The sequence below is a fragment of the Salvelinus alpinus genome, chromosome 10 (assembly GCF_045679555.1).
Source record: "Salvelinus alpinus chromosome 10, SLU_Salpinus.1, whole genome shotgun sequence".
Taxonomy (NCBI): domain Eukaryota; kingdom Metazoa; phylum Chordata; class Actinopteri; order Salmoniformes; family Salmonidae; genus Salvelinus; species Salvelinus alpinus.
This window is the reverse complement of record NC_092095.1, coordinates 47467107-47491096: the sequence shown is the minus strand read 5'-3', so window position 1 is coordinate 47491096 and position 23990 is coordinate 47467107. Positions and strand designations below refer to the sequence as shown.

Genomic DNA, 23990 nt, shown 5'->3' with positions numbered 1-23990 from the left:
TAGAGAGAGAAAGGGAGAATGAGAGAGATAGAAAGGGAGAATGAGTGATAGAGAGAGAGAGCGAGAGAGAGAGAGAACCTCTCTCTTAGGCTAACCACTAACAGTGCGATCCGATTGGATGATTTGGCTACAATCCTCGACCTACGTACCCAGGGATTCCCCGATCTAAAGCCCAGGTGACATCAGAGATTCCCAACCACTTTGAGTGCGAGCAGGTCCTGAAACTCCCCCTTTAATTCTTCACAGCTGCAGCTTGTTAAATATTTCATGGGCCCCATTCGAAATATATCAAAAACCAATGAATTTTAAAACAAGGTCAGGATAACAATCCCTTTAACCCTCATTTGGCGGAGTCCCAAATGGCCGCCTATTCCCTATTATAGTGCACTACTTTTGACCAGGACCCATTGGACCGGCTCATAGGGACCTGGTCAAAAGTAGTGCACGATATAGGGAATAGGATGCCATTTATAGCACGGTCAGTGTAAGAAAACCTCAAAGAAAAACTCCAAACTGCTCATATCTTTAATTAATATGCCAAAAGCTTCACTCTTTTTTGATCTGGGGGTATAAAGGGGACTTAATAATTGCTCTAAGTACATGGAAGGCTACTTAGGGAGCCAGAGATTTGCCTGCAAGGTAATCGAGGGGCAGGAATGCTCGGCTGGGAATATGGTTTTCCTGTTTTTTTCCTCTGGAATCTCTTGCCTCTGTAGTTAATAAGTGCTACTGGTTCTTAACTTTTTCCTGCCCAGAACGCACCCGGAACAATCCGTTAGCATCACAGAGTTGTAGCGCAGTCACATAGAGCAGAGTGGATGAGTTACACGTTATAAGTGCGTGCGTGTGAGTGTGTGTCTAGGTCTGTGTGGTTGTGTGTGTTTATAAGTCACAAAATCAGCCTCGGCTGGGGCTCAAACAGAGTTTTTGTACATCCACATGTTCACAAACACCAAACAAGTACTTTACTGTATATCAAGCTAAATTAGCCCAAGTGGCTATCTAACCTCTTTCTTACCTTCTGAACATAGTTGTTGGGAACCACCATTGCCAACCCTGACTTAGGGGGGGAAGCTAGCTGTGCTATGCTCAGGGAGACTCACCGGTGGGGGGCAGAGCGAGGTCCAGGCTGGGGCCCTGGGCTGGGGCTTTGGAGCTGCTGTGGAGGGACCAATGGAGCGGGGCGCTGAGGTCATGAGTCCAGCCACACAGACCCTGCTCAAAGTCACACACACCACCCATTGACGGAGGGGAGGAGCTAGCTCCTGGAGAGAAAGGGTGGGAAAGGGATAGAGAAAGACACAGAGAGAGAGAGAGAGAGAGACATCAATCATCAAACATTCTACAATATTATACAAACATAAAGTATCTATATGCAACATTTCCACACAGCATGCTTACAGACACTCACCTCTGCCCGACCGCTGGGCAGTGCTACTCTCCATTGGACCAGACAAAGTCGGCGTGGCTGTGTCAGCCAGCGTGCTGGTTTCTATGGAGGCACAACACATAAGTGTTGTCAGTTACATCCAAGATGCTCAAAATGAAACATACTCAATGAAACACCGCATTGTGAATGTGACCACAGCTTTCTGAATAATCAACAGTTTGCCCATGAATACAATTTCCCAACCTCAGCTTCTCACAGACTAGTGCTTACTCCACACACCTAAATGAGAGTCTGAGGTCATCTCCCACGCTCCTTCCCTCCCGTCCTTCCTCCCTCCCCCTCCCAGACGAGGTGACAGACTGAGCCAGGCGGTGATAGTCTCTTAGCCCAGACATTTCCCTCCCTCCATGGGTCTGTTAGCCCAGACATCTCCCTCCCTCCATGGGTCTCGACTGTCTCCACTGTCTCCACCTCCATCCACAGCCCAGTCAGACCAGTGGCTGGGGCCCTGTCAGGACAGGCCAGACACCACTGGCTCCATGGGTGATGAATGGGCCTAGCTAGTTCACCTTCAAATGGATGATCACACACACGAGCATGGACGTACACACACACACATGGATGCATGCGAGTGCACGCGCACACACACACACACACACACACACACACACACACACACACACACACACACACACACACACACACACACACACACACACACACACACACACACACACACACACACACACACACACACACACACACACACACACACACACACACACACACACACACACACACACACACACACTCCTTCCAGCAGCACATGGTCTACAGACTGCATTAGGAATGTTATCGGCGATAAGTGGCCATGCTATTGGGACCAGATGGGACAACCCTGGTTCCGTTATGCAATGACAGAGGGAAAGGTTTGGGTCATCTCTGCATTCGAACCACAATCTAACCAAGGTCCTAATCATATTATCATCCACCCATGGCCCCATATATCGCATCATGAGAATTTGCGGAAACTCTATTCCAGGCTCCGTTCCAAAAGTTTGGGAACCACTGCTTTAGAGTATACTTGTGCTTTCTGATAATTTCTATGTAAAACTCTGCATCCAAGATGGCAAAACCTTTTTTTCCAAGCATTCATACTTTCCCCAAGATGTCATCTAGGAGTGCAATGACTGGAGAGACACACCAAACTCGAACATCTGGAAAGCAAGACTGCTAGGGCAGAATCTGGATGCATCTGCAGTCCAAAAACATAGCTGCTAGCTAATAGCTACATCAGTGTAATGATGCTTCCTGGGCATGGCTAGCACAGTTAGCGTTTAGCGGCGATTGAGAAACACAGACGACAACAAACATGGAGGGAAGTTGATTACGTTGTCCATATTAGGACGGATTGAAACGAGTCCTGCTGGGACTGAGGCTGTCCTAATATGGACACCATAGTTGATTGATCCTTTGACATTTTACCGTGACACAACTGCTTGTGAGGAAAAAATGAAACGGATGAAATGAATGAAACGGACACAGCCGGACGTCTGACGCTGTGGAAAGACACAGCTAAAATACCGCTACATGAAAGAATAGTGCCCAGCTGTTGAGGTCTCTGACTGCGTGACATTAGCCTAACGTTAATGTCACACCCTTTACTGAGGCAATTAGTTGGCCGATCAGATTTTAATCACCAAGGAGCTATGGGGACCCCACCGGAAATACGTTAACCCCCTACTCCTCCCTAACCTTTTTCACATCCGAGGACCGTGTATCCTGTTATTTTATCCCCCTTAGCGCAAGCCTTTCCTCCAAGCCATTGCATCTCTGTGCTTTCAAAGGTCAGGCCTTGTCACAGTGGAAACGGCTTGACCTTTGTGGGGTGTGACAGGGGTGTGTGTGTGTCTGTCTGGTGTATGACAGAGGTGTCAGGGGTAACGGGAGAGAGACAAGGAGCTATGACCAGCCTGCCTCTCCCCGAGGGCTCCCCACTCCTTGACATGTGTGAGGAAACAGCTACAGAGCTGCACCGAGAGGCCGGCCCTTATACAGTATCACTGTGCCTTTCTCCTTGTGCAGAAGGCCTCCTCGTGCAGGAGGGCCTCCTCGTGCAGCAGAAGCAGAAGGCCTAACCGTGCAGGGAGAGGATCCCCTCATGCAGGAGAAGGCCTCCTTATTCAGGTATAGAGTCCCCTCATGCATCAAAAGGCCTCATGCATCAGAAGGCCTCCTCATGCAGGAACAGCCCCTTCAAATCAAATGTGATTTGTCACATGCGCCGAATAGAACAGGTGTAAACCTTACAGTGAAATGCTTACTTACAAGCCCTTAACCAACAATGCTTTAAGAAGTTTTATAAGAAAAAAAGTGGTAAGTAAAAAAAAAAGAAAACATAAGTAACAAATAATTAAACAGCATTAGTAAAATAACAATAGGGAGGCTATATACAGGGGGTACCGGTACAGAGTCAATGTGCAGTCGAGGGGGATGAGGAAGCGCTGCACCTCCGACCGGAAAGGAGTACAGGGCCCATATGTACAGTATCAAGTGTCTTATAGTAGGAATACTTTTTTTTAGGATCTACTCAGCCCTCTATCTATGTTATGTCATTTACTGTGATCTAAAATGCAAAAGCGATCCTAAATCATCAGTACTACACTGAGACGCTTGATACAAACGGCACCAGGGGAACTGTCATGTTTCAGAGAATACAGTGAACAGCGCTCCACCCCTTCCCCCTTTCTCACTGTTCTCAATCCCCCCCAGCCCCCTACTCCGCTCCTTCTCTTCTGGAAAACAGCCATAGCTCTCTCTGAACAATCTGACTCAACAAAATTTGAGCAAAAAAAAAAGTGTCAATTATGTAAAGAGCCTCTGTAAAACAAACACACACACCCGCCCGCCCACACGCACACCCATTAAACCAGCGCAATTGTCAAACGCACGCTTCCTTTGCAATTTCGACCTGTTAAAGCCGGCGCTCTTCTATTTTCAAACCCTAGCGCCAGGATTGGTAATTTACCTGGTTTATATGAGCTTGCTTGTGCGGAGGTGGGAGGGGTGTCAATATTTTAGCTGTGTCCTTAAAAACGTGCGCCAAAGTGCCAATTTCAGGCAGCGCTCGTGGGGATATTTAAAACCAACCAAAAGCTGGTTTTAGCAATAACACGGTTGTTTATGGCATGGATTTTGACAGCAGAAGTGCAGCCTATCCAGCCATGACGCACAGTACCCATACGCACATGGAAAACAAGAGATATGTACTTTTTGTGGCCCGTAAACCTCGTATTTAGAAACCCACACAAAAACGTTTTTCTTTCTTCTCCCATTTCATTTAATTATTATTAAAAACCAAGCATAGCCTCAGGTTTTTTTTGGTCCTGCCCAATGCATTTTTTTGTCCTGCTCAATCCATTCGCTCACTTTGAAATACATCTTAATCACCAAAGCTTTATTAAAGCATCAAGTTAGGGAGCAGCAAAAACAGTGAGCAGACATCCCCTTTTTATCTATGTACTATTGTACATTATTTTAGCCAGCTCCTGTTATTATTTTGGATGTGCGTAAAAAAAAAAATCCACACAGGCCACATGCCCATCATGGAAAGACAGATTATATTATCCGAAGACAATCGTATTTAGAAACACTTAAGTTAGGTTCCTGTAACAATTGCTTGTTTTCTGTTAAGTTTGATTAAAAAACAAGCCCTTATAGGCTACCCTTACCCTACTATAACGAAAGCTGGTTCAACAGCAATGTGTCTGGTGTCTTTCTTATCCTGGCCATGCATTAGCCAAGTAGGCTATCCATAAAAGGTTTCTAAATGTTTTTTTTGTTTTGTTATTTAACCTTTATTTAACCAGGGAAGTCAGTTAAGAACAAAATCTTATTTACAATGTCGGCCTACATTTCTGTTTCGTTATAGTAGGGTAAGGGTAGCCTACAAGGGCTTGTTTTTTAATCAAACAAAACAGAAAACATTGTTACAGGAACCTAACTTAAATGTTTCTAAATACAATTGTCACCGGATTATCTCATCTATCCTTCCATGATGGGCATATAGGCTGCGTGGAGGGTTAACTGCCTTGACGACAGATTGTCAGCTCAGGGATTTGATCCAGCAACCTTTCGGTTAATGGCCCAACGCTTTAACCGCTAGGCCACCTGCCGCCCCTGAAATGTTTCACTCTTAGTCATCATGCTTTTGCATTATTCCCAATTCACATAGGCCTACCTGCAGTGCAAAGGCAACTCTATTCGGCTTGTACACATCCCCGTTCCAAAGAGCACATCTTGTCCAGTTAGCAAAGATGCACATATTCAAATTATTCAGTCCTATAACACCATATCAACGGTAGGCCCAGGCTATATATTGCTTATTGAGAACGTGCCTCGCACATACAAGACCATTCACAGGAGCCTAGTATTACTAATTTTTTTTAAGTGCGATGCGTAAAGGCCTTTATTCATTGACGCCAATTACAACAATTATGACTGTCAACACTCCAAACATATTGAGCAAACACCAGCTGTTTTTTTTTTTTTTACTGTGCTATTACTCATTACTGTAGCCTATGCTATTCAATCCACAATGGACTAGGAAAATAATATTCCGTGCCACCAGCCTAATTGTAGTTGGGTGACAACGCAACCGGAGACAACAGCACGCAGTATTAAGCCATGAAATGTGTTGACAGGCCAATTTATTTATTCATCAAAAGCCAGAATGTTATTCATATTTTTCATAAATTCATAATTAATCAACATTATTTTTTTTAAATCGTCCCAAAAATATGTCAAACTTTTTTTCCTTCTTCTTGTGATGTATATAAAGTGGAAATTGAATACATTTCAACTCTATATCTGACATGGTGTCTTCTTCTACAGGGGGCTTTTTTAAAAAGCCCATAACCATGTGTGTGAGGTGTATACTTTTGTTTCAAAGTAGATTTGTTTAAGACTACAGAGAAACACTCTGTGTGACCCTAATTTAGCCCACTGCAGTAAGAGGTTCAAATAGAGCCCATTATGTCCTTGAAGACTGTGAAACAAAGCCTAAGAGAAACCTCCGAAGTTGATCTTGAAAGAAGACAGAAGAGATATCTCGGAGTTTTGTGTCCAAAGCATGTGCGTGCGTGTGTGTGTGTGTGCGCATAAGTGTGTACGTGTGCGAGGTGTGTGTGTAAGAAATGAGACCAAAGAGCCTGGAATGGACAGCAGAGAACAGAGAGGGGGAGGGTGTGATGAGAAACAGCAGAGGAGAGTGGAGGAAATAAGAAGAACAAAAATATTTACAGACCCACGCACTATGCCTAAGGGTGGGAACAGAGAGAGGAGAGGAGAGAACAGAGCCATGTGTGGGATTTAACAGTGAGATAGTGAGAGAGTGAGAGAGAGCGAGAGAGATAGTTGGGGGAGAGAGGAAGACAGAGGATAGAGGGAGAGCGAGTGAGAGACAGAGAGAGGTAAAGAGAGACAGATACAGAGCGAGGAGAGAAAGAGAGAGAAGAAGAGCGAAGAATGAGAAAGAGAGGTGGTGGGAGGAAAAAAGGAGGGGTGACAAAAGATTTACAATCCTCCCTCCTGTGTTACGAGGCATAGCACTCCAACCCTCCCACTCAAGCGCTGTGAACACTTGTGGACCAAATGCTTTGTTGAACACCAGTGTGGTGTTAAACTACTCCATCTCTCTGGGATATCCTCCATGTCCAATAAAGAGGAGCCTGTGACGGATTGCTTTAACACAGGGCTTTCACCTGGTCTCAATGCCTTTTACATGTGGCAGGGTTAACATCGGCATGGCTGTGGCCTCAAGGTGAAGGGTTGCCGGTTTGAATCCCAGGGCCTATGTGTAGACCCCACTGGGGGCAGCAGCAGGAAGTGATGGGGTGAGGAGGGAGTGACATAGGACAGCAAGGAGAGAGAGAGAGATGCAGGGAGGGGAGGAATGCAGCTCATTTGTCAGTCAGTCATGTAGGCCAATCGTGGGTGTGGCACTGAAGGTCCCTAACAAAGAGCACTAGCCTGTTATTCTGACAGAGAGAGAGCGTGTGTGTGTTTGTGTCCTCTTGTTCTGTGTTAATGGAGGGTTCTGGCCTTGTTTCTCCTCCCTAATGGCATAGTGAGTGAGTCAGAGAAGAGTGGGATGAAATATTAAGAGGTCCACATCCTCCTTACACCACCGAACAGGGCTGTGTTCCTTACGCACAGACGCACACGCACACACACGCACACACACACACCGCACACACACACGCACAGACAAGCTCTCCCCTAACACTGATTACAGTGTGTAGGTGTAGGTGTTGAGACTTCAGCACAGACGTCCTGTGTAGGCCCATTAGGAGCCATTATAGTGTCTGTCTGTGTGTGTTTATGTGTATGTGTTGAACATCCTAGTCAGGGTGGGAACAGAGAGAGGAGCCTAGAACCAGCTCAGGGGAGCTGAGGTGTGTGTGTGTGTGTGTGTGTGTGTGTGTGTGTGTGTGTGTGTGTGTGTGTGTGTGTGTGTGTGTGTGTGTGTGTGTGTGTGTGTGTGTGTGTGTGTGTGTGTGTGTGTGTGTGTGTGTGTGTGTGTGTGTGTGTGTGTGCGTGCGTGTGTGTGTGTGCGTGTGTGTGTGTGTGTGTGTGTGTGTACTGTATGCATGCAGTGAGGGTGTGTGTGTTTGTGTGACAGGTGGAGCCGAGGTGTTGTGTGTGTGTGTGTGTGTGTGTGTGTGTGTGTGTGTGTGTGTGTGTGTGTGTATGCGTGTGTGTGTGTGTGTGTGTGTGTGTGTGTGTGTGTGTGTGTGTGTGTGCGTGTGTGTGTGTGCGTGTGTGTGTGTGTGTGTGTGTGTGTACTGTATGCTTGCAGTGAGGGTGTGTGTGTTTGTGTGACAGGTGGAGCCGAGGTGTTGTGTTGTTTGTGTGTGTGTGTGTTCGTGTGTGTGTTCGTGTGTGTGTGTGTGTGTGTGTGTGTGTGTCTGTGTGTGTGTGTGTGTGTGTGTGTGTGTGTGTGTGTTTGTGTGTGTGGGTGTGTGGGTGTGTGTGTGTGTGTGTATGCGTGTGTATGCGTGTGTGTGTGTGTGTGTGTGTGTGTGTGTGTGTGTGTACTGTATGCTTGCAGTGAGGGTGTGTGTGTTTGTGTGACAGGTGGAGCCGAGGTGTTGTGTTGTTTGTGTGTGTGTGTGTTCGTGTGTGTGTTCGTGTGTGTGTGTGTGTGTGTGTGTGTGTGTGTGTGTGTGTGTGTGTGTGTGTGTGTGTGTGTGTGTGTGTGTGTGTGTGTGTGTGTGTGTGTGTGTGTGTGTATGCGTGTGTGTGTGTGTGTGTACTGTATGCTTGCAGTGAGGGTGTGTGTGTTTGTGTGACAGGTGGAGCCGAGGTGTTGTGTTGTTTGTGTGTGTGTGTGTTCGTGTGTGTGTTCGTGTGTGTGTGTGTGTGTGTGTGTGTGTGTGTGTGTATGCGTGTGCGTGTGTAGGTGTTGAGCCCACTGTCTGGTGCTGTAGCTCAGGTGTCCTGCGCAGGCCCAGTGGGAGTAGTGAGCAGTGAGAGACCAGATGTGTCTACTACCTCACATCTGGATAGCAGACCATACCAGCAGTGTGTGCCTGTGTGTGTGTGTGTGTGTGTGGTACCCTTGGGACAGATTGCTCAAAACCCGTCCAACCCTTTCTCCACTCCCTGTAACTTTAACCTTCACTCTTTCCAAGACTCCCCTGATTTTTCCACTTCCACTTGCTTTCCAACTCCCTAATCGCGTATCCAGTAGACTCACAGATGATATATAGTACGCGCACGCCCACACACTTTTAAAAAATATACCCTACCGTTCAAAAGTTTGGGGGCTTCATTAAATAGTACCTGCAAAACACCCGTCTCAACATCAACAGTGAAGAGGCAACTCCGGGATGCTGGATTTCTAGGCAGAGTTCCTCTGTCCAGTGTCTGTGTTCTTTTGAGCATCTTAATCTTTTCTTTTTATTGGCCAGTCTGAGATATGGCTTTTTCTTTGCAACTCTGCCTAGAAGGCCAGCATCCCGGAGTCGCCTCTTCACTGTTGACGTTGAGACTGGTGTTTTGCGGGTACTATTTAATGAAGCTGCTAGTTGAGAACTTGTGAGGCGTCTGTTTCTCAAACTAGACACTCTAATGTACTTGTCCTCTTGCTCAGTTGTGCACCGGGGCCTCCCACTCCTCTTTCTATTCTGGTTAAAGACAGTTTGAGCTGTTCTGTTAAGACAATAGTACACAGCCTTGTACGAGATCTTCAGTTTCTTGGCAATTTCTCACATGGAATAGCCTTCATTTCTCAGAACAAGAATAGACTGACGAGTTTCAGAAGAAAGTTAATTGTTTCTGGCCATTTTGAGCCTGTAATCAAACCCACAAATGCTGATGCTCCAGATACTCAACTAGTCTAAAGAAGGCCAGTTTTATTGCTTCTTTAATCAGATCAACAGTTTTCAGCTGTGCTAACATAATTGCAAAATGGTCTTCTAATGATCAATTAGCCTTTTAAAATGATAAACTTGGATTAGCTAACACAACGTGCCATTGGAACACAGGAGTGATGGTTGCTGATAATGAGCCTCTGTACGCCTAAGTCAATATTCCATTAAAAATCAGCCGTTTCCAGCTAATTTAGTTATTTACAACATTAACAATGTCTACATTGCATTTCTGATAAATTTTATGTTATTTTAATAGACCAAAAAAATTGCTTTTCTTTCAAAAACAAGGACATTTTTGAAGTGACCTCAAGCTTTTGAACGGTAGTGTATATTTGTAGGATATTTTGGCAGTTATGAAATGACAGAGAGGAGAAACAGATTGAACGTTTGGAGCGGGGATTGAACCTCGGTCTCCGGTGGGGAGAGGAGTGTACATGTGTCTAAGCCGGGAAAGTTAATAGAATACCACGGGCTTACCTGGCACGTCACAGCCCAATATTTCCACTCTCATCCCGATCCCGGCAGGAGACCACCTCTCTGGATAGATCCTGATGAACTGGGCCAGGGTCTCCTCAAAACGCCGTAGCTCAGGGGTGTCGTAGTGGGTATTCCCCTCAAATATCTGCAACACACAAACAGAAATAAAGCAAAAATCTTTGTGTAGATTATTTAAATGCGTATAATCATACTTTACACTGACACGCACGCACACACAACCCCCGACATCACCCCCACCCCTACATATGTCCCCCTCCCCCACACCCACCTTGGGCAGGCTGGTCTTGCTGTCCATAACGTACCCCCAGTCCTTCCCGTCTAGACTGTGAGCCACGCGGTACTTCCTCACAAAGGCCCTGTTGTCCGTGCTGCTTGTCCCCTCTCCGCCCCTCGCCCCCTGGGTAATAATCCCCCCGACAGTCTTGGGGACACCCAGGTCCACTTGGAGCCACTCCTCCCCAGCCAGGGGCTGAGCGGGGCTGGGGAACCAGCCTGAGTGGCTGCCCACAAGGCGGGCATTCCCAGGGGACCACAGCATGTCTCGAGCTGACGAGGCTGAGATCTGGGCGTCGGGGAGCAGGCCAGAGAGGAGGCCCTGCATCTCTGAACACGGAGCATCTGAAGTTATGGAAGAAGATGAGTGGGGAGAGGGATGGGGAAGGGAGGGGGAGTGGGAAGGGAAATTATTGATCAAAATCCCCTTTATTGGGTCAATGTCATACATTACACAAAACTATCACATTTCAACCCTCACATATTATCTGTAAAAGAAGCAACGAGAGAGAAGGAGGGAGAGAAGGGGAGGGGTTCCAGGAGATGATAGAGGAGGAGGAGAGAGAGATGGAACTAGGAGAGAGAAGAAAGAAAGAGCGAGGGAGAATGGTAGGGGAAAGAGAGAGAGAAAGAGGACGGTAGAGGAGATTAGCGAGGAAGAGACCGAGGGAGAAACAGGGGAGAGAAGACCAGAGACAAGACGAGACAGAGGGAGTGAGACCGAGAGAGGAGAGAGAGAGAGAGGAGAGCATTAGTAGGGTTGACGGTTTAAGAGCACACAGATCAAAGTTTCATGCTGTTATGTCACAGCACTGGCAATGAATGTAAATTATGGATAAATGGCAACAGAAATGTATGTGTGTGTGTGTATGTGAGTGTGTGTATCGACGTGAGGTCATCGTGCTTGTCTTCAAGTGACTATGTGTGTACCTGAACGGTGAGAGCCAGTCTAACATGCACTTGCAATACTAGCTAATGAGTGGTACTCTCTCTCCCTCTGTGAATCACAGTTCAAGGTTTACAAGTGAACAAGAGTGTCATGAATGATTGATTGTGACCCTTTCTTGTGACATACTGCATCTGCGAGATTGTATGGGGTTGAGAGAAAGTAGGCTGATATCCTGAAGTCAAAAACAGTTTAAAGGGCTGGAGAGGGAGAGGAAGAGGGAAACGGGGAGAGACAGAGTATTATTCAGAGGTAGAGAAAGGCTATTGATAGAGAGAATTGAAGTAGGTGGAGAGGGAGCGAGAGGGGGAGAAAAAGTGAAAAGCAAGAACAGAGTATGGAATGAGAGAGAAAATGAAAGCGAGAGAAAATAATGATTACGAGGGAGAAATTTAGGAGAAGGAGGAAGGGGAGCAGAAACATAGTGGAAAGGTAGAGAGAATGAGAGTGAGGGAAAAAAGACGAATGCGGACGAGGAAGTGATTGGAGACATGCTGGCTGAGAATGGAGTAAAACTTTGATTAGACTAATGCTCTGGTTGCTGTCGGAAGTTCTTATGTATGCGTGTGTGTGTGTGTGTGTGTGTGTGTGTGTGTGTGTGTGTGTGTGTGTGTGTGTGTGTGTGTGTGTGTGTGTGTGTGTGTGTGTGTGTGTGTGTGTGTGTGTGTGTGTGTGTGTGTGTGTGTGTGTGTGTGTGCTCATGTTACTGCGTAGTTAATGCATAAACTGGCTGGCATTTCTTCTAAGGGAATTTTTAAAGTTTCTTCACTGAGAGCAGGAGATGCCGGAACACATTTTGTCTCTCAAAAATACTCTGTTTTGACGTGCAGTGGGACAGAGGATATAATGTAAAAGATGCCTCAAGTATCTAAGGCAAAATAACTGAGACGTCTCTTTTCCCTTGGCTCCCTCTCACACACACCTATGATCTGGCAGCCGTAGAGCTCGAAACGCAGGGCAATGCCGTTCTTCCAGTTCTGAGGCCGGATGCGTACGAAGCGGGCTAAGACGGGCTGGGGTATGCGGTTCAACACCACCTCAGATGGGTCTGTGTTCGCATGGAACGTCTGGAGAACACACAAAGAGGGGTATACGGTTAGACGTTTATACCAATCAAAAGATACCACACACATTTTATACCACACACACATCAGCAGTGCTAGGGCACAGTGTTGAAGGTGGCCAAACACCGACAGAAGTGGATAGCCTTTGTTGCTGCCCGATGCATCAGCCGGCGTGATGGGGATGAGTGAATGAGTGAGTGACACAGTGAAAGGAGAGGATTGCCTCGCTCAATTTCTTGACCGTAAATCGCTCTGGATAAGAGCATCTGCTAAATTACCAACATGTAAATGTAAATTAAATCTGCAGGTGCATGGAGCTATGAGCTGTGCGTGTCAAAAAGAGGGGATTTTTGTCCTCACATTCCAAACAATAATTTTGGGACTTGATTTTTTACAAAAAGTGAAAAAGTGTGCGAGCAAGTTTTCAGTTCTCTCTTCCTCGCAATCTCTCTCTCTACCACACACATCCATAGCCCGCAGTGTGAGTCTCGCTTCGCTGCACACACACAGAGCCCCAGCTAAGCACAGACAACCTAAACACAGATCCAATGACACCCACCCAGCTCTCTGTCTCTGTTTGTGGGGCAAACGGTGAGGGATGGTAGGGGTTTGGAAGGGCAGACACACACACGCAACGAACACACACACATCCCAACCACACACACACTCCCTTTCCCACACCGCACACACACACTACCACCCTGGGGGGACTGAACAGTGGACAGAAATGCTTGATGGACATGACAGGGCAAGGTCGGACAGGATTGGGCGTTCTGTAACAATAACAGGAAGTCTCTGCAGGAGGGCAGGACAAGACCAGGGACTACTTCCTGTGGCATCCGTCCTGAACGTCCACCCCACTCCTTACACCTCCCTTCCTCTCTTGACCCCTCAGGGAGCGAGGTTAGAGGTCAGAGGGTAAATGTGACTGTAGGAGAGGAGCCTCTCCCTTGTTTAGAGGAAGGACACAGACAGACAACAGACGTCCCCTCATGCTTGTGGGAGGAACCAATGGTGAGAGACGTCTGACCCACCTCATGTCCTATCCCTCTATCCGGTCTGGAGGTCTTCCACCAACCACACCCCATAAAAACATCTTTCTCTCTCTCTCTCTCTCTCTACTCTCTCTCCCTTCTCTGTCCATCTCCCCCTCTTTCTTTCCAGTGAGGCTCATCGCAAGTCTGAAACCACAGAGAGACACAGGAAACCACAAGACCGTCCTCTGGGATGCGATAACACACCCAGACCCCCCCCCCCCCCCCCCCCCGTTTGGACCGTCCAACTCCAGATATAAGAGGACCTCAGAAGAAGAAAGGACCACAGGCAAAAAGCTTAATATCAGTTAAAGCAGACACTGACTGTGTTCCAAATGGGACTCTATGTCCTACGTAGTGCACTACAAAGGCAATAGAGTGCCATTTGGGACACAGACACTGTAGAAACGTGTGTTGTGGCCTAAAATGCACCAGATTGACAGCCAGGGAGAGTCGTTACACCAACTGACCACAGAGGGCGCCAGAGCTAGAGGTTTTAACAAGGCTTATTTCAAGCAATGTTTTTGCATGAAATGCCGGCCTACTGTCATATGCAATGTAGGCCTATAGTCAAATACTTGAATGTGCTTTCAATGCGTCTCTTTCGCTCTTCTCCTTTGTGTCTATGGTAATTCTCTCGCTTTCCCTCTCTCTCTCTTTCACTCTCTATATCATTACTTGTCTGTTCTTCTCTCTGACTTTATTTGTATTATATTTTCCTCCCCTCTCTTCTATGTATCGGAGGCTATAATCATTCTGCCAACCTTTCCTTCACTCCCTCTTCCTCTTCCTCACTACAGTCTTTTCACTCTCTCTATCTCTTCCGATCTTCCTCTCCCTGTGTCCGAGGCCACTCTGTCCCCCGGTATTTTGTTTGGCCCTGTGCACTGCTTATGCTCATACGCATGTGTGTGTGTGTTAACCTAACACCCATGAGTCCAAACCATAAACCGCCCTCCAGAAGAAAACCAGTTCTCACCTACTGCCAGATGGTATAGAGATAATGTCACTTATCTTTTAACGGCCCAAACCACCATCCGCCACACAGATTTGTCCTTAGACTTAAAACGACATTTTAGAACTTCATTTTGTGATGTCAGACATTCAACATAACTTTTTTTTTGGGGGGGGGGGGGGGGGGGGGACACATGAGGGCGTGAGGGAGGGTTTTTAGAAAATAAAGAAGGATATGAGAGAAGGAGAAATAGAGAGAGAGAGGGTGGGGATGGGAGAATGAGAGTCGTGCTGCAGACATCCCCAGTCCCCTCTGTTTCCTCTTCCTCTCTCTAGTTACATCCTTACCCCTTACCCCTGACCTCAATTACCCTATCAGCAGGGTCAAAAGTCATTCCGCTCATTAGACACCTGGACATTTGCTGGAAACGTGAAGGGTCATAAAGTTGTGTGTGTGTGTGTGTGTGTGTGTGTGTGTGTGTGTGTGTGTGTGTGTGTGTGTGTGTGTGTGTGTGTGTGTGTGTGTGTGTGTGTGTGTGTGTGTGTGTGTGTGTGTGTGTGTGTGTGTGTGTGTGTGTGGGTTAGAGTTGATGTGCATGAGTTTTTGTTAGAACATGTGTACGCTCTATGTACATCATATGTGTTCATGCAAATTACATGAGTGTGTTATTGTATGTGATGGTATGGGATGTGCCATTCTTGCTCTGGCAGACTGTGGGTGTCATTCAGCCAGTCGTCTGGGCAAACCTTGTAATCTGCCTGACGACGGGAAGGAATAGGTGGGGGGGTGACCAGTCTAGCTTCGCCCCTACTCAGCACACAGGGCAAAGAGGGCTAAATAATTAACATTGTCATGTTGTCTCCTCGTGTGGCAGGTCATGAAATTATAACGAACCCCCCAACGAACCCCTTAACCCACCCTACCCTAGCCCTACTGCACCACTTCACACATATACACACCCCGGAAACCCTCCCACATTTATGTGACGGTCAAATGCCTGGAGCGGATGGACACCGGCGGGACAGAGGCACCGTGGATATTTAACTATTGATGACCCTCCGGAGAAGAATGAGGTCACGGCGAAAGAGAGGGAGTGTGTGCAGAGTAGTGGAAGGAGATAGTGTCAGACTGGGCTGAGTCTCCCAGATGAAAACAGTTCTCTAAAAACAAGATGGAGAGAAAACAAAGAATAACAAATGGAGACCTACTGTAGAGAGAGAGAGAGAAAGTAGAGAGAGAAGCTCAACTCATCCCGAGATGATCCATTTGCCTTCTCTCTCTGCCCCCCCCCCCATCTCTCTCTCTCTGTCCCCCCCTCTCTCTCTCCCTGTCCCGGTGCTTTTGGCACAACGCTGCCGTCTCTGCTGTGTTTCCCTTGAAGCTGATGGCACCACAGGGAGATGTGGCCAAGCTCTGCACAAGACATTCTCTCTGTCTGTCTTTCTATCCATCCCCCTCCCTCCCTCCCGCCTTCCGTTTCTCGCTCCGTATGAAGATGTTGACAATTGGTTCCAACTGGCTGCTTTCCACTAGTGGCTTGAAGAGGGGGCCAGCAGGGCTGAGGAGTGTGTGTGTGTGTGTGTGTGTGTGTGTGTGTGTGTGTGTGTGTGTGTGTGTGTGTGTGTGTGTGTGTGTGTGTGTGTGTGTGTGTGTGTGTGTGTGTGTGTGTGTGTGTGTTAGGTGTATGTGTGTCTACATGCCTATGTGTGTGTGTGTCTATGTGCTTGAGTGTGTAGACATGCCTGTGTATATGTTTGTGTGTGTGTGTGTGTGTGTGTGTGTGTGTCTACGTGCCTGCGTAAATGTGTGTGTTTCTACATTTGAGTGTGTGTGTTTGACACAGCTAGTGTGTGTGACTGAGAGTAACAGGCTGTAACTGCAGTGTGGGCTGTTTTTCTCCCAGGTTACAGGGTGGCAGATTTAGCACAGTAAGACAATGCATTTCCGCGACACACACCGTGTCTGTTTATTATTTGGGATAATGTGATTCCCCCATTCAGGCACAATGTGTGTTTGTGTGCGCGAATGTGAATGCATGTGTGTATGTCTTTATGAGTAAATGTGTGTATATGTATGTGAGAGAGCTGTGTCAAGTAACGATGTGCATGTGTGAGTAGTATGATGCCTATTTAATAAATCACACATGCTCCAACAATAAACTGCCAGTCCCACACAGAGGAAGAGGAATAGCAATTTGGCACAAAAGGAACTCTATGCTATGATGCCATTTCAGTCAAAATCATAGACATGGGGTGTATTTCCTAGGAACCAAACTGAATCAAACAGGCTGAAAAAGGGGAGGGAGCCAACTGAATTTGTCCAATAAGAATTGCTTATTTTTGTTTTTCTGTTTGCTACGGCGTGCTCTAATGACTAAGACCCTGGTGCTACTTGCGTGATTCTTCAGATCCTCTTTATGAGAACGGCTGATGTTTTCAACCTTCTGTCGCTCACTACGGAACAATGACTAGAGACCTCCAGCTGCTGTATCCGTGTGTCGGCACCCTGCTCCCACACATACTTTGACACACACACACACACACACACACACGCACACCAACACACACACGCACACATACAGCTCTGGAAAAAATTACATAGACATATTGCAAAATGATCAGTTTCTCTGGATTTACCATTTATAGGTACAGTTGAAGTCGGAAGTTTACATACACCTTAGGCAAAAACATTTAAACTCAGTTTTTCACAATTCCTGACATTTAATCCAAGTAAAAATTCCCTGTTTTAGGTCAGTTAGGGTCACCACTTTATTTCAAGAATGTGAAATGTCAGAATAATACTAGAGAGAATGATTTATTTCAGCTTTTATTTCTTTCATCACATTCCCAGTGGGTCAGAAGTTTACATACACTCAATATTTGGCAGCATTGCCTTTAAATTGTTTAACTTGGGTCAAACATTTCGGGTAGCCTTCCACAAGCTTCCCACAATAAGTTGGGTGAATTTTGGCCCATTCTTCCTGACAGAGCTGGTGTAACTGAGTCAGGTTTGTAGGCCTCCCTGCTTGCACACACTTTTCAGTTCTGCCCACAAATTTTTCAGGGCTTTGTGATGGCCACTCCAATACCTTGACTTTGTTGTCCTCAAGCCATTTTGCCACAATTTTGGAAGTATGCTTGGGGTCATTGTCCATTTGGAAGACCCATTTCAGTCCAAGCTTTAACTTCCTGACTGATGTCTTGAAATATATCCACATATTTTTCCTCCCTCATGATGCCATCTATTTTGTGAAGTGCATCAGCCCCTCCTGCAGCAAATCACCCCCACAACATGATGCTGCCACCCCCGTGCTTCATGGTTGGGATGGTGTTCTTCAGCTTGAAAGCCTCCCCCTTTTTCCTCTAAACATAATGATGGTCATTATGGCCAAACAGTTCTATTTTTGTTTCATCAGACCAGAGGACATTTCTCCAAAAAGTGCAATCTTTGTCCCTATGTGCAGTTGCAAACAGTAGTCTGGCTTTTTTATGGTGGTTTTGGAGCAGTGGCTTCTTCCTTGCTGAGCGGCCTTTCAGGTTATGTCGATATAGGACTCGTTTTACTGTGGATATAGATACTTTTGTACCTGTTTCCTCCAGCATCTTCACAAGGTCCTTTGCTGTTGTTCTGGGATTGAGTTGCACTTTTCGCACCAAAGTACATTCATCTCTAGGAGACAGAACGCGTCTCCTTCCTCAGCGGTATGACAACTGTTGTGTTGGTGTTTATACTTGCGTACTATTGTTTGTACAGATGAACGTGGTACCTTCAGGCGTTTGGAAATTGCTCCCAAGGATGACCCAGACTTTCTGAGGTCTTTCCCATGATGTCAAGCAAAGAGGCACTGAGTTTGAAGGTAGGCCTTGAACTACATCCACAGGTACACCTCCAATTGACTCAAATTATGTCAATAGGCCTATCAGAAGCTTCTAAAGCCATGACATCATTTTCGGGAATTTTCCAAGCTGTTTAAAGGCACAGTCAATTTAGTGTATGTAAACTTCTGACCCACTGGAATTGTGATACAGTGAATTATAAGTGAAATAATCTGTCTGTCAACAATTGTTGGAAAAATGACTTGTGGCATGCACAAAGTAGATGTCCAAACCGACTTGCCAAAACGATAGTTTGTTAACAAGAAATGTGTCGAGTGGTTGAAAAACTAGTTTTAATGACTCTAACCTAAGTGTATGTACACTTCCGACTTCAACTGTATGTGTTTGGGTAAAATTAAATTATTTATTTTATTCTATAAACTACTGACAACATTTCTCCCAAATCCCAAATAAAACTATTGTAATTTAGAGAATTTATTTGCAGAAAATGACAACTGGTCAAAAATAATAACATTTCACAGTGGGTGTGAGACCTGGAGAGGCCTACAAGCCACAGTGTCTTGCACCCATTGTGAAATCTGGTGGAGGATCGGTGATGATCTGGGGGTGCTTCAGCAAGGCTGGAATCGGACAGATTTAACTCTGAGGATTGGTTTTTCCAGCAGGACAATGCTCCATGCCACACAGCCAGGTCAATCAAGTTGTGGATGGAGGACCACCAGATCAAGACACTGTCATGGCCAGCCCAATCTCCAGGCCTGAACCACAATGAAAACCTCTGGAATGTGATCAAGAGGAAGATGGATGGTCACAAGCCATCAAGGAAAGCTGAGCTGCTTGAATTCTTGTGCCAGGAGTGGCATGAAGTCACCCAACATCAATGTGAAAGACTGGTAGAGAGCATGTCAAGACGCATGAAAGCTGTGATTGAAAATCAGGGTTATCCCACCAAATATTGATTTCTGAACTCTTCCTAAGTTAAAGCATTAGTATTGTGTTGTTTAAAAATGAACATGAACATATTTTCTTTGCATTATTCGAGGTCTGCTAACACTGCATATTTTTGGTTATTTTGACCAGTTGTCATTTTCTGCAAATAAATGATCTAAATAACAATATTATTTGGGGGAATTTGGGAGAAATGTTGTCAGTAGTTTCTAGAATAAAACAAAAATGTGCATTTTACCCAAACACATACCTATATAAAGTAAAACCAGAGAAACTGATAATTTTGCAGTGGTCTCTTAATTCCAGAGCTGTATGGGCACCCATACAGGCAGGCATCCTCACACACTCACACACACACGCATACACTTCTGCACATAAATAAATACAGACGCAGACATGCACAGACTCATAGACAAACACATCCTGCAAACACACACACACACAGACATGCTCAGCAGACGGACAGGATGTCCCAATCCCTTCACTCATACTGTAGTTGACTTATACCTGACAACATATCACCAGTGGGACATGCACGTGCACACAAACACACACACACACACACACACACACACACACACACACACACACACACACACACACACACACACACACACACACACACACACACACACACACACACACACACACACACACACACACACACACACACACACACACATATGAACACACATTCCCCCCACACACACACTCCGACACTCCCATAACCAGCCCATTGGTTTAGCTAGAAACTAACTGTTAAATGACAATCAGAAGGGCAAATCTCCTTTCATTGCCATGCCCCCCCATCGTGTTCCCTGGTTTAAACACTTAAAGGATCTCTAAGGGCTTAGGGCCTTAGGGCCAGGCTAACTCAAACTCTGTGTGTCTGTCAGACGCCACCATTGTTGGATTAACTGTCACGGAACATACAAATGGACAGGGGACGTTCTATCTTGTACAGCTCCAGATAACGTCCACTGAGAGGGCATTGAAAGAGGCGGTTAGAATGAGTATCGTGACCTGTTTCTACGAGGTTTAGGGTGTGTGCGTGTGTGTGTGTGTGTACCAGACCTGTGCGTGTGTATGAACCAATAGAATAGTCTAAAATGTACAAACCCCGGCCCAGACAGTCCGCTCTAAGGTCAGAGGTGGTATGTGTGCGGAAGGGGGGGGGGGGGAGGGGGGCTTTCCAGCTGTTGAGTTTTTTAAATTTAATTCTAAATCCATTTCCTCAAATAATCGCCTCACAGACATTGTATGCCCCCCACTGCCACCCAAAGCTGAAACAGACACACAGGGGCCCCAAAGGGAGAAAGGAGGTTGGGATTAAAAAAGCTGATGACTCTCCCCCTCTCTACAGTCCACGGTGGCTTTAACGTAAACTCAGCAAAAAAAATTACGTCCCTTTTTCAGTACCCCAAAGATAATCCGTAAAAATCCAAATAACTTCACAGATCTTCATTGTAAAGGGTTAAAACACTGTTTCCCATGCTTGTTCAATGAACCATAAACAATTCATGAACATGCACCTGTGGAACGGTCGTTAAGACACTAACAGCTTACAGACGGTAGGCAATTAAGGTCACAGTACTGAAAACTTAGGACAATATAGAGGCCTTTCTACTGACGCTGAAAAACACCAAAAGGGTGTTTTTCAAAAACACCAATAGGCTGAGAAAGGCAGGACTGAGGGCTTGTAGGCATGTTGTAAGGCAGGTCCTCACCAGACATCACCGGTAACAACGTCGCCTATGGGCACAAACCCACCGTCGTTGGACCAGACAGGACTGGCAAAAAGTGCTCTTCACTGACGAGTTGCGGTTGTGTCATTGCAGCCAATCTCAATGCTGTGCGTTACAGGGAAGACATCCTCCTACCTCATGTGGTACCTTCCCGCAGGCTCATCCTGACACTCCAGCATGACAATGCCACTAGCCATACTGCTCGTTCTGTGCGTGATTTCCTGCAAGACAGGAATGTCAGTGTTCTGCCATGGCCAGCGAAGAGCCCAGATCTCAATCCCATTGAACATGTTTGGGACCTGTTGGATCGGAGGGTGAGGGCGAGGGCCATTCCCCCCCAGAAATGTCTGGGAACTTGCAGGTGCCTTGGTGGAAGAGTGGGGTAACATCTAACAGCAAAAACTGGAAAATCTGGTGCAGTCCATGAGGAGGAGATGCACTGCAGTACTTAATGTTTAAGGTTAAGGTTAACCTTAACTTACTTAAGGTGGCCACACCAGATACTGACTGTTACTTTTGATTTTGACCCTCCCCCTTTATTCAGGGACACATCATTACATTTCTGTTAGTCAGATGTCTGTGGAATTTGTTCAGTTTATGTCTCAGTTGTTGAATCTTGTTATGTTCATACAAATATTTACACATGTTAAGTTTGCTGAAAATAAATGCAGTTGACAGTGAGGATGTTTCTTTTTTTGCTGAGTTGACATATCTGGGTCAAAGTTCGCGTTTACATTGAGTATGAGTACTATATTCATACCTTATCCCATTGACAAAACATAAACAAACTCAAGCATGCACGCACACACACACAAACCTCTTCCACACTCCAGCTGTGTTTACAACCCCACTGGTGTGTGTGTGTGTGTGTGTGTGAAAGGATGATGAATTGCAGAGATAGATATGGGCACACAGAGGAGTCTATTGTTCATGTTTGGCAGGTTCCTCCCTCCTTCTTTCCATCTCTCCCTCCTTCCCCCTTTTCGTTAATCTATCAGGAAGACACTTCATGGGATAGGGACATGACTCATGTCAATACACATTCCCAGCAGGAATCTCAAAATAAATCCCAGTCATTCCCACAGTATCATCGGAAGAGCACCAACAGAGCAGCTAACTCTCCTGGCCTTGATAACTGGGATATATTTCAGACAAATTAAGAACGTTTTAATCTAGTTTTAGTCTGTATATTTGACTAAAACAGCCCCAATACAACAGCTTCAATACCTCCTCACTTAGGGCCAAACTACTCCCATTTTCAATATGGTTTAAATGGTTGGGTCAATCACACAAGCTTAATAGAGATTCGTCTTGGGAGGAGTGTACTTTTCTATTACATGACCCGTGTGGGAATTACATTACATTTACATTTGAGTAATTTAAATGTCTGGATAGGACATGCTTATCCAGAGCAAATTGAACCAGCTAGTCTCCCAGCGGGCAAAACTGTTAGAAATGACGTCATTACAACCAATTTCACATTCCTTACGACGTTGTTTCAACCAGTTTTGCCAGCTAGGCTGCAGTTGAAAAAACTGATATACAACCAACTGAGACTTTGAGAACTGGGTTCCACATTGGAGTTCTAGGTTTTAGGTTCCACATTTGGTTCTAGGTTTCACATTTGGGTTCTAGGTTCCAGGTGCCACATTGGGGTTTTAGATTACCTTGTGATTCTTGCTGCCGTAGCGATAGGTCATCCAGTCCTCTCCATTGGTGCTGACCTCCAGCTTGAAGGTGGACACGTAGTAGGACTTCTGCGTCTCCTTGGAGACTGCTCCCTGGGTGGCGATGCCTGTCAGCACCTTGAGGAAGTGGAGGTCCACCTGGGAGAGAGAGAGGGAGAGAGAGAGAGAGAGAGAGAGAGAGAGAGAGAGAGAGAGAGAGAGAGAGAGAGAGAGAGAGAGAGAGAGAGAGAGAGAGAGAGAGAGAGAGGTAGAAGGGGGAAGAGATTGAAAATAATGAGATACATTTCAGAAGAAGCGGAAGATACATTTCCATTTATTACAAATAGATGACAATAAAGTATCTATTTATTTGATTCCATTTTATTCTATTCTGCTCTATTCTACCGTCCTCCATTTTTCCAGGCACAGAGAGAGAACGAGAGACCTAGTAGGTAAGGTTATTGGTACAATAGAGATATGAAGTAACTATGCAGATCCTGCACTCCTTTGAGTCATATACCCCCATAGATAGATCTATACATCACTGTCAGGTTAAGAGCTATGTCCATCGGTCACAAAGACAGTGGGGAGTGCTGTCAGGCCCTATGAGGCTGCTGTTGGGGAGGGAGAGCGGCATAAGGGAGAGGAGGTAAAAATCAATGGCACACTCTTCCACTGTTAACATCGCATTCCTGAGTAGCAAACTCATCTATCAAGTGACAGATAGCATCCTGCATCTGCCTCGCACACTGCATATTATCAAAACAGTGTTTGATTGTTTGTGTGTGTGTGTGTGTGTGTGTGTGTGTCTGTGTGTGTGTGTGTGTGTGTGTGTGTCTGTGTGGTGGGGGAGGGTGTGTGTGTGTATCTCTGTCTCTCGCTCTCCCTCTCTCGGTCTCTCTCGCTGTGTCTCTTTTTGACTGTCTGACCTGGATGTACTCCTTGGGGCTGTCCTCGCTGGGTGTCCAGGCATTGTCAATGTTGTTGAGCCTGGCCTGGCGAGGGGACCAGCGGCCGTCGTAGAAGGAGGACGAGGCTGAGATCTGGTCATCCGAAATCTTCCCTGACTCCAGACCAAACGCTGTACTGCAGTGGAAAGCTGTGGAGAGAGAGAGGGGGGGGGGGGGGCAGGTGAGGGAGGGTGTTGTTAGGAGACAGAGAGTTTGGGGGAAAGAGGGGGACCAGAGTTAGAGGGGGAG

The 23990-nt window shown here is 46.1% G+C and overlaps 1 protein-coding gene across 2 annotated transcripts in view; it reads right to left on the bottom strand.

The window, feature by feature from the left end:
• LOC139532123 (neuropilin-2-like) overlaps nucleotides 1-23990 on the bottom strand; it is a 67067-nt gene that overhangs the window by 14012 nt on the left and 29065 nt on the right. For both annotated transcript variants that reach the window (XM_071329309.1, XM_071329308.1), the window contains exons 6-12: nucleotides 23721-23890; nucleotides 22792-22950; nucleotides 12465-12609; nucleotides 10592-10941; nucleotides 10303-10447; nucleotides 1412-1492; nucleotides 1104-1265 (exon numbers count right to left, since the gene is read on the bottom strand). In XM_071329309.1, the coding sequence (XP_071185410.1) occupies nucleotides 1104-1265; nucleotides 1412-1492; nucleotides 10303-10447; nucleotides 10592-10941; nucleotides 12465-12609; nucleotides 22792-22950; nucleotides 23721-23890 (1212 nt within the window). The remainder of the gene's footprint in view (nucleotides 1-1103; nucleotides 1266-1411; nucleotides 1493-10302; nucleotides 10448-10591; nucleotides 10942-12464; nucleotides 12610-22791; nucleotides 22951-23720; nucleotides 23891-23990) is intronic.